Raw genomic sequence first — 11,033 nt, forward strand, 5'->3', positions numbered from 1 at the left:
ATTTGAGTAGACTTTGTACTGATACATTATACTCGTATTACAATTTACAAAGTAGCTTAGTTTAACTTTATTTTATCTAAATAGTGATCAGTGAAATGTTTATTGTCTGACAATAAATTTAAGGTCTTTAATTTTGAATGTCACTTAAAATTGGACATTATTTGAGTTTTACTTTATCATGGTCTTCATGGTTAGACTTTCAACGCTCTGTTTTTTTATTGCAACTATGGACAATTGGAAATTATTCAGTCAATGTATCACTTCTGGTTATAGTCAAATTATCACTACTTTGTACTATATGCTCATTTCTTTAGTTTACTAATTACTAGTACCTGTTGCTCATGTAGATGTTCATCCACTAGTAGTTTAATATATGAGACAGACTAACGTTTTGGTACCATTAGACCAATAGTTGAACATGCTTTAGTAGGTATATAGACTTGTACATGTTGCTCATGTAGTTTAAAAGAGAGAACTTTTTGTTTAAGCCGACTCACTATACACACGTTGTAAACTTAAAACGGGTTAAATAAATACGAGCAGTTAGGATAAAAACAGAACATCTAAAGACTAGCATAAAACGACTTATATGTATTTAAACAGGATACAATATGGATCCTTTATAAGCTGAAGACGGATATAACCGTCTTAAAAGAGCGACGGTTTGAAAGATACTACGCGTAGTAATGAAAAGGGAAGAAAATGCCCTAGTGCGTGAACAAACTAGGGGTGAGCAAAACCGTGGGTATACGGTTTTATAAATCGCAAAAATTACTATACGGATCCATACGGTTTAACCGTATATACGATTTTCGGGTACCCGGAAAAACCGTGTATACGAAATCCGTATATACTGATACAATTTGCTGAAAAATGCCCAATTAAACACTGTAATTATTCAAGAGCTAATAATTACGAGTAGTTCTTACACGACCACCTCTTATAAAGGGTTGATTTTTGTTTATTGAGATAACTTAGTAAAAAAAGTTGTAAAAAACATTAAAAGAGTGAAGTTGAAAGAGGAACTTTGCATTTTTTAATTTTTTTTATATAAAAACTCCAAACCGTGTCGGAAACCGTATATACGGTTTCGTTTTTACCCGACCCGGATACGGTACGGTTTTTATAAAACCGTATCATATATACGGATTTTCATATCATATAACTCAAACTGTATATCGTATTGTATCCGTATTATAACACCGTATCGTATATTTTTGCTCACCCCTAGTAAACATCACATCACAAATAGTAAAAAAAAAATCAACAGATCATTAGCCATGAAAAGTTGACCGATTAATTTCCCGCTTCAAAAAAAACCATACGGAGTACTTCGTAGAAAATGTGCAAAACTAACCCAAGTCTTAAAAAGAAGACGCGCACAAATGGACCTGGATATTTTTTTAACGGGTAATTGGTAACAGAAAAATGTCTATACTATATGTCTTCTGATTTAAACTTCCAAAATTCAGAAGATATTACACGGCAAAACTTCTGAAACCATAGCAACTGCTGCTTTGTTTTAACAGTTTGATTTAACCATGTACTTACTTCCTCTTCGACATGCCAACAAAAATTAGTTCACTAGCTTACAAGGAAACATTATTTTGACGAACACGGTAATCCGCCATTTATCCGCTGCAGAAAATAAAGCATGGAAACAGAGATCAGATTAGGTGCGTCAAACGAACTCAACTCACGTTTCAGCCTCGTGACGAGAAATCACAACTTCAAGACAGATCTGTTCCAAGAAAAGAAATTCAGAACTACAGTTAAATCAAATGTTAGTTTAGATGAAGTGATGAACAAAGAGTCGTGGATTGCAGACTACGTTACTCAAACATGTTCAAAAGTAGCATGGGCAAGAGTCAGCTTGGTTATTTTATCGAAAATAGACTGTTTTTGACTTAAAATGATGTGCCCAAGTGTCGTACTCATTGGCATTTGGCAGTTGGGTCATTGATTCAGGCGTCGGATTTCTAAAAAAAAATATATTCAGAAGCAATCTACAAACATTAAAGAGACTAAAAGGTGTCAAGGTCTAGATCCATAGGCCACAGGACTTCTTGAAAACTAATGGTACTCTATTTTATTCGCATAAGAAGGTGTCGTGTGCACAACACAACAAAGTATAAGCTCACTGTACGTTCGCACTCTGGTTTCCACAAGTCCATTCCTAAGCGAACTGCTGTTGAAGAAAAAAACGAGTAAACAAATATATGGTTGACACTTGACAGTCGACAAAGCATAACGGGTAACCAACATTCAGATCACTGACTCTTCAAAATATCGCAAGTTTAGATTTTTTTCCGTTATGTTTTCAAGACGTGTCCCTCTAGTTGTATCCTCGTTTGATAGGTTTCTCATGTCTAAATAAGCAAGTCATGGCCAATCCAACAATATTATAATACCCATGTTCGATACCGGTACCCGAGTCCTAGTATCATAAACCACCACTAAATTCTGCACTTGAACACACTGCTAAAACACTCTGAAGATCAAATATGTAACAGCTTAACCCTAGTCAGATCTAAAGGTTGACGATGATGTGCGATTGTAAAACCTTTCCACCTAGATATGATGCATAACTATTAACTACCTACCATGCAAACAAGGACTAGTTTTTGAAATAACCTGTATAGAATGTTCATAGCTTAAAAGTGACCTTCAGGTGCCTAGAAGAACTCTCTGAGGATCAAGTTGCCCGCTACAATAGCTAGATGGAACAGCAGATAGCTCCTGCCTGCCTCTCCACTCTTCATTAGGCTTGAGCGTGATGGGCTTTTCAATTGCAGCAGCCTCCACACATAACATATGCCTATACTCTTCATCTCCAAAATCAGCCATGCTCTTCGCCTTCTTGTCCCAGGGATTCCATACAACTGTAGATGAAGATATCATAACCAAAATGTACCGTGAAAGAATGGTAATCGATAAAAATACATGATTTGGTCGAAATAGGAAGTCATCCCCTTCAGAGTTAAGAGTACGTACATAGAGACTTCACTTATGGCAGTTTTTTTTTTTATGAGGGTACAATTGAAGGACACCAAGAGGGGTAGCGCCCATATAAAAAACGAGTGCTGGATAGTGGATAAAGCTATCATGAGCTATCTTATTTAACAGAAGAAGAAAGCAAAGCTATCGTTGACAGTAGCTAATCTGAATTTAAACTCTTATACCGGGAGCACATTGATTATCGAAGCTGATGTGAACTTCAAAAACAGATTGAGGTTTCCCCATCCAGAATAATACGCAACCAGTATCATGCTAAAATCTCCAACCACATCCGTATATCGGCGCCAATTGAGGAAAGCCTCAAACAAATACCATAGAAACGAGGACGCCCATTTTGACAAATATACAACTTCCTATTCAATTCATTCAACTAATGCAATAAGCCTAATATAAAACGTCACGTAAGTTCAACTAAAGTTTTCCTTTAATTTTATTATAATTGTAAAAAGTAAATAAATGAAACTAACTCTAAATCAACACAAGAGTAGCCAGCGAAATTGTAGTGAAAAACATTTAATAAAAAACTAAAAAGAGTTCTAGCATTAACAGCACAAGACTGATGTCATGATTTCATCACTGATAAATCTATTATGAGAACAAACATTGACACAATCACTGAGGCAGTGCGATAGACATATATAGCTACTTATAGAAAGGGTATACCAAACATCAGTGGTGCATCGATTCAATGAGTGACAGAACAGATGTGTTTATCCAAACTCTACATACAGGCTTAACATGATGGTCCTTCACTAAAAACTAATAGGGACAACTTACCAGCATCAGGTAACCCATCTTTGCGTAATACAAACGTTCTTTTCCTTTCATGATCTAGGATTGCAATCTTAGGAGGGGTGCTAAGATATATCTTGTCCAACTGTTTGGGGAAAAAAAAGGCTAGTTACGATTAGATTTTGCAACAAGCAACCGGGAAAAGAAAACAAGCAAAACTTACCTCTCCTTCAAATGTGATTGCATCTCCTTGTTCAGTAAACCGCTCCTTGTTCTTCAAGTTGTCAAGGTAGTCCAGAGTTTCCAGTCCTTCCACTCGAACTTCACTGAATAAATGAAATCAAACTAATCAAGAAAATCACGGTTCTGGTCCCAGGTCTTCTACACTTTGGAAGGGTCCCCAATTTTTCTCCTCCAACACTTTTTGGAATCTGCAACGATTGTCCCCAGTCTTCTACACTTTGAAAGGGTCCCCTATGAATAGAAAGGGAATGGAGAGGAAAATTGGAATATTGGGGTGGGAAGAGAGCGCCTTGGGCGGATAGGAGAGAGAAACAGTGGGGTGGTTAGACAAACACAATTGCTTCAAAAAAGTATACACTCATATTAGATTACTTCCAGGCAGACTGACTAGTTTACAACGCTCAATGAAGAAAGATACTTTGTCACCAAACCACGACCTATGAGAGCAACTCAAGGCATGCACCTCCATGGCAATATATAAGAAAAAAGCATAAGGATTCTTTCGGTGTGTGATATTTTATGCATCAGTCAACAGTAGAAGAATTTTTACCTGATATCTGAAACGGAAAGATAGGTGTGATATGCAAATGTAAAGGTGAATGGCTTAGTGTCCGTATTCCTAACACGTGACGTTAGCATCAGATCTCCTCCAGGTCCAAGGGTCACCCTCAGGCGAAATTCAAAACTACAAAGGACAGCAAGAGTCATATCTTCTGCATGTACAGCAGCATATAATAAAACAAAGAACTGCATGCAAAGTATGCATTGGCATTTAGAGACTAGAAACAAATGCAGAAATCCTTGATAAGTATCGACATCTTCATATGTCTCAAGAAATTACACAACTCAGAACTACAAAGATACCTGTGAGGCCAAATCTTCAGATCGTCTTCAGTGGGCTTAAGAATCAGATCTACAAAAGCCTTATTATTTGGTGGAGGAGGTGGGTCACGATCTATACTCCAAACCCTATTTCTGGCAAATCCATGAGCCTCGAGTGTTCCAAGATTGCTGAACTGTCCCACATAGAATACGTTAATCGATCATAGAGACAAGAGAATTAACAAAAGAGAAAAAAATATGAACAAAAATATAGAGGAAATGCACACCTGAGGGAAACATATTGGTATGCCACCACGGATAGCTTTTGGGGGTTTGAATTGAGCCTGAAAGGCAAGTCAAGTATCACTAAATGAGAATAGAAACTGATTTCTGAGATTGTACATCAAGTTATCAACCAAACACAAAGCTATTGCATTCACACAATTTTATTCGGAAAGACAAGTTCAACAAGTTAGCAGGCTGATACCAATTCTGCATGTGATGTATTAGGGCATTAGTATGAGAGAAGCTGTGTACCGATCTAGTCATCTAGCTCATATGAAAGAAGCTACAAATAACACGACCTCAAAACCATAAGAAGTTATTATTCCGGAGAGACCGCCATACATTATGAAATAGTCTCACACTCTCACTTAAATTGAAGATAAGCAGCAAAAAAGCGCCGCCTCTATTTTCCAGCCTTTTATAGCATTTTCAGACTTTGTCAACAGGTAAAAGTACTCATTTCTACAATTGATATATTAGTATTCATTGGTCCATCCCCACCAATTCCATCCTCGTACATAAGTTCAAAGAACAAAATTTTTACTCATCCATTATCTCCTGTGATCCCTCGCTCCATGAGGATATTCATATCTATTCTATTAATGTACTTGTCTACCTCATTACCACATTCCATAGGCCCTTTCTCCCCCTCTCTCTTTCTTCAGAGTGCCGATGCAAGAGCCTTCCAAACAACACGAACACGATTAGTGCACTTCTGATCTTCCGACCATTCATGAACCGGACGATGTGCATCTATCTCCATTATTCCCTTGACATTGCAGAACTTTCTCAGTTTGGGCATCGCATTGCTGGCTCTTCCTAATTCTTGAATCTTCTTTATCCTTACCCACCCTCCGTTCTAGAGAATGTTCATTCAAGGAGCTGCCAAAGTTAATTCTTCACTATTGTTCGTTTTCTATCAGTATATCTAGAAAGCAGACTGAGCTGACAAAGTAAATGATATACTCAAATCACACCAACGAAGAAACCCAAAAGTTGGATCAGTTCATGAGTTCACATTCGCCAACATTAGCATTGAGCTTTGCAATCACTATCTAACAAAGAGTGATGCGGAAGAAAGTGAGTAAGTTCATGCGACAATGCCACAGCTTGAAATTCTGGTCTCACCAAAGAACTTTACCTCAGATGAGTCAGATGGCAAGTTTGTCAAGCATATGAGAAGGAGAGAGAGTATGTTGAACTTGAACATACTTCTTCTGCCTCTGTCCTATTTTGTAGTAATGCGAAAAGGGAAGTCGTGCTCATTATAAAAACGGTATTTATATAAAATCAAGACGACTTTTGTGAGGATGAAGACATAACATGCAATGGCTTGTAGTAAAAGTCAGACTCACCTTACTGCTTACAAAGAGCAACTCCTCTCCATGGTCATTCTTCCAAGAAGTCACATGACCTCCATATAGGTAAAGCTTCAGCGGAAAAAGAAATATTAGAGACAACATAATGTAATGAACATGCACAAATCAGCAGTAAAAATTCAGTTAGATGTTTTAGAATCACTTCTGGATAAGAAGCGTGAAGAAACATATCCATTTTTTTATCAATTCCAAAACAATATAGCGAAGGTTATGCAGAAATTTGATAACAACTACACCGCTAGTGCTATGTTTTAACAGGTAAGAGAGAATATAATTAAGGGACAGAAAGCAGGTGAACTCAGCTAGTGCTCTTTGCTTGATACAAGAAACTCGCGTCACAGCACTCTTAGGGTTCAATTTTGTTAATATCAGGGAACAATGGAACATTGCCAGACAGTCCTACACAGATTTAAGATTTGCCCCTCCCAGACTTCCACTTTCTCTCCATATCCTAGAACATTGTACCAAACAACTTCGTCCTCTGTCACCAAAATTGAATTCCCCTTAAATATGTGCTTTTAATCACGTATGGGCTAGGTAGCGCCGAAAGGGATACGGACACGGACACAAAACGGACACGTCACACAGGCATCCCATGAAATTTAGGACACATGACTATTTAAATTTAGTAAAATATATATTTTATAGTTAAAAATGTACGATTTATTTTTGTAAAAGTATTTGATATTAAATTTAAATAAGTGATGGTAAAACTTGACATTGAGTATTGACTATAACTCATTCTCATTTCCCACCCAAATGGCCAAATCCATTATAATCAATCTCTTTCGACAATCGACATATCATTCCTCGCCTAAAGAACATCAATCACCCCCAATTCAATTCATTTCCCCACCAAGCTCCACCATAAAACAACACACACCATTCACCTTAAATTCGACTTGAATCCGTTTGAAGGTGTGTCCAAAATGTGTTCAAAGACCATGGACACATGTTCGAGACGTGTCCAAATACCATGGAGACGTGTCACAACGTGCCCAAATAAATGAAAAAAGTCAGACATGGCTTTATAGAATTATAGGTGTCCGACATGTTTTGGCGCGTGTCCCACGAGTGTCGGGGGCACAGGTATGCTGGTTAAGAGGGGTGTCGTGCTACCTAGCCTATGGCAAAACAACAGTAAAGGATAAGAACTTGTGACTTGTGAGTAATCACTACACATCAAATCAAATTACTAACTGCACAATTCTGCTACTAAGCTAAGCTTTTACAAATGTGACAAAAGATCTACTAATTTTCGTTTGAATGACAAGCTGATGTGAGAAACGTTGTTCACTTCAAACCAAGATCACCTAATAGCTGCAGTAAGCCAGTCATTTTTTTTCCTTGAACAAAATCATACACATGAGAATATCATTGGTGTATGCCATAATTCAATGTGTCAGGGGTGATAACTAAAACTGCCATGATCTAACATAAAGCATCCTGATAAGACCAAGATAATCATAAGTTTGCACTTTGACAACTTCCAAACAGTCCATTACTTCACGTCATACGTTATCACTTAGTATATGGCTTTAGGTGAGCACTATCATAGCATCTAGTTCATAGCCATTAAAAATAATGAACCTGTAGCCAATACGGTATCAGTCGTGGTTGTTCTATGAATTCCCGAATATAGGTAACGACAAGTGAGGATGTGACGTAAGCAATATAAAATATGTTTATTAGGTGTCCTAAATCTTCTCTTAGGACTTGAATTGAGATGATTTTCCAGGTTGAGAGTCTCTCTCCTAAGACCTCTTCTTTCTCATACGGCTATTTTTTCACAAATATATACACCATTTATAAATATACATGTTTTGCAATATATTTTCTGAAAAATATAGAAGTACTCCGTATAAGTGAGGGTAATACACGTAAGGTAGCAACCATATTTTGAATATCGGTTTATGGCCAAGAAATATCGGCATTTTTAAAGGATCATTATATAGCAGGAAATAACGTAGCAGCAGCCTAGACGTCTGCTACACAATGTAATTTGGCTACTTGAGCCTTTTTAATATCATAGTCCAATCAGCTTGATTAGACAAAACTGAACCTCACAATAATTACGAATCTAACGCCACACTGTAAAGTGTAAATCATCAAAATAAACATGACCTTCATCTCTCTCAAAACAACTGAAGTATTTACTTTCAAAGCAGTTCACACTCTCTCACGATCCTCAACGTACCTTAATATATGTATCTCACAAATATATTCACTTCAATTAATTAAAACGTTTAAGGTAAAACAAGATTCTCAATCTTAGAAAATTCAAGAATCCAGCAAGTGATAGCAAAATGCGCAATATTAGATCCGATTACCTCGAATCAAACTCCAATAAATCTCAAATGAACGCCGGAATGCAACATAACATCATATTACAATCTATAATAATACACACACTACTCAATTCCTCACCATGAATTTCGAATTCTAAGTCATCACATTATCATATTCGCAACAAACGGCAAAGCTTATGAACCTCAAGAATCCAGCAAGTAACAGCAAACTAAGCAAGGTTAGCAAGCTTGATCCGATTATCTCAACTCAAGAACATAAAAATCAACAAAATATCAATAAAACTAGAAAACTTCGAGATATAACAATTAATCCGAAGCCGCCGATTATCATCATCATCACTGGAATAAAGACCTAGCACATTTCATTTTACAATCAATAATTTACACTCTACACTCAATTCTTCACCATAAGTTTCGAATTTCTAGCGAAGCTCTAGAATCCAGCAAATTACACAAACTAGATCAGATTATCATTAACGAACGACGTAACAATCAACAAAGCATCAATAAAACTGTAAAATCTTCGCAAATTACACAATCAATACAAAATCCGGCGAAAACTAGCATCATCATATTAATCAAACGAATAAATCACAGAATAATCCGATCATGACATCGTTACAATCCGAAAAACGTCGGAAAATCGATGAAACATAAACGCAAGAAAATAAAATAATCAGAAAAAAAAAAAGAAGAAGAGATTGTGTATAATCAATCACCTCAGCAGAGCTACCGCGAACTTCGTGAAGAACGATTTTGTCGAGGCCATTGACGCCTTTGATGTAGTCGACAGGAGGAAGAGGAGTTCTCCTTTGATCGCTTGATGCGGACGCCATGGATATGCGCTTCCGTACAAACAAACGAACAAACTTCTCGCTTTCTCTCTCCTCCCCTTACACACAAGTACACAACTAACAGTCTATTTCTCTCTCTAGGCGTGTGTAGTGTAAATGTGTGATTCTCTCTTTAGTCAGTTATACTGAAAATATAAGTGAATTTTGTATATAACCCCCATTTATGTACCATTTTTTACAAATAACCCCCTTTTAAATCCATTTTTACAAATAACCCCCATAAATATCACTTAATCCTAAAAATTACCCCCAAATGTCGATTACGTTAACGATTTTTATAAAACTCGTTCTATATACGAAACTACGACGTAAACTTTTGCAATATACCTAAAGTACCCTTATCTTACCCATAAGACTACCGACCAACAAACACACCCATCCATCCATTCTCTCATCTCACTTAATGGACAAATCCCTAAATTCGAAAATAAACCCTAAATTGACTCTCATGTTTACAGTCTATGGGAATAACCATAAACCCCCAAATCAATTCCCAAATCAATCCATTAAACCTTAATTTCGACGCTCCTTTCCCACTAAAACAAGGAGCAAGCATTGTTGAAGACACGGTTTGCTTGTAGAGTTGTAGCTCACAATCCGCGGCCTCCGCATATTTGAGCATCCCTATCTATAGAATCGCATACTTGAAGAATCGCAGCTTTAACAAGTATGGGCCATCGAATGCACTGAGTTTAGAAAACATCCATTGCTTGTATTTTAGAACAACTTCGTGTTCGGCATGGACTTTGTGAGCTGAATGAGCAATTTCTTCAAAACCTTTATCATCAACTTGTATTTCTGCAGCAATGGACAATGGAGTACTCTTATCAACAAAAAGCCAGTCAACAATACGCCAGTCAGATTTTGAGTTATTTCAGTAGCAATGATCTCTGATGGCATGTCCATATTTGATGCACTCACGTCTTCAAGTGACTTAAATTATAGTGATTGTCCTATGGCATCTAAATTATCTTGCTGACCATTTTCACGCATTGGACATTCCCATCATCAAATAATAGAGTCTGACATTGATTTGAGGTGAAAACTGAATTTGGCATTTCATCGAACATATGTTGTGCACTTGAAAATTGATCCTGATCAACGAAAATAGGTCCTGAAGCACGAGTTTGGATTTCATTTGACATAGAATCTTGCTCATCGTGTGCTTCCAAAGCATCTGAATCAACTTGGGAATCATTTTTATAGACTAGAGGAGTGGCGAAATTTGGGTTAAATCGATTGATTTGGGGGTTTATATTTTGATTGGGAGATTTGTGGATCAAGTATGAATGGGTGTGTTTGTTGGGTGGGTTTTGTTATGACTTATGAGTAAGGTAAGGGTAGTTTAGGTATATTACAAAAGTTTAAGTCATAATATCGTATATAGAACG

At 36.9% G+C, this 11,033-nt stretch overlaps 1 protein-coding gene across 2 annotated transcripts; it reads right to left on the reverse strand.

Annotated features, from left to right (window-relative positions):
- Nucleotides 1-1,376: 1,376 nt before the first annotated feature.
- Nucleotides 1,377-9,756, reverse strand: LOC141597235 (putative glucose-6-phosphate 1-epimerase). Of its 2 annotated transcripts, none has more exons than XM_074417612.1 (9): nt 9,508-9,756; nt 6,456-6,530; nt 5,103-5,159; nt 4,858-5,009; nt 4,544-4,678; nt 3,974-4,076; nt 3,796-3,895; nt 2,666-2,882; nt 1,377-1,741 (listed from the first exon to the last, which is right to left on the reverse strand). In XM_074417612.1, exons 1-8 carry the CDS (start codon nt 9,622-9,624, stop codon nt 2,668-2,670), a joined length of 954 nt encoding a protein of 317 aa, XP_074273713.1. In that variant the 5' UTR covers nt 9,625-9,756; the 3' UTR covers nt 1,377-1,741; nt 2,666-2,667. The 2 variants fall into 2 exon arrangements, with proteins under 2 accessions (XP_074273713.1, XP_074273712.1); XM_074417611.1 differs by having other exon boundaries at nt 2,635-2,882.
- Between the last annotated feature and the right edge of the window lie 1,277 nt (nt 9,757-11,033).

This window comes from Silene latifolia, chromosome 8 (genome assembly GCF_048544455.1).
Source record: "Silene latifolia isolate original U9 population chromosome 8, ASM4854445v1, whole genome shotgun sequence".
Taxonomy (NCBI): Eukaryota; Viridiplantae; Streptophyta; class Magnoliopsida; order Caryophyllales; family Caryophyllaceae; genus Silene; species Silene latifolia.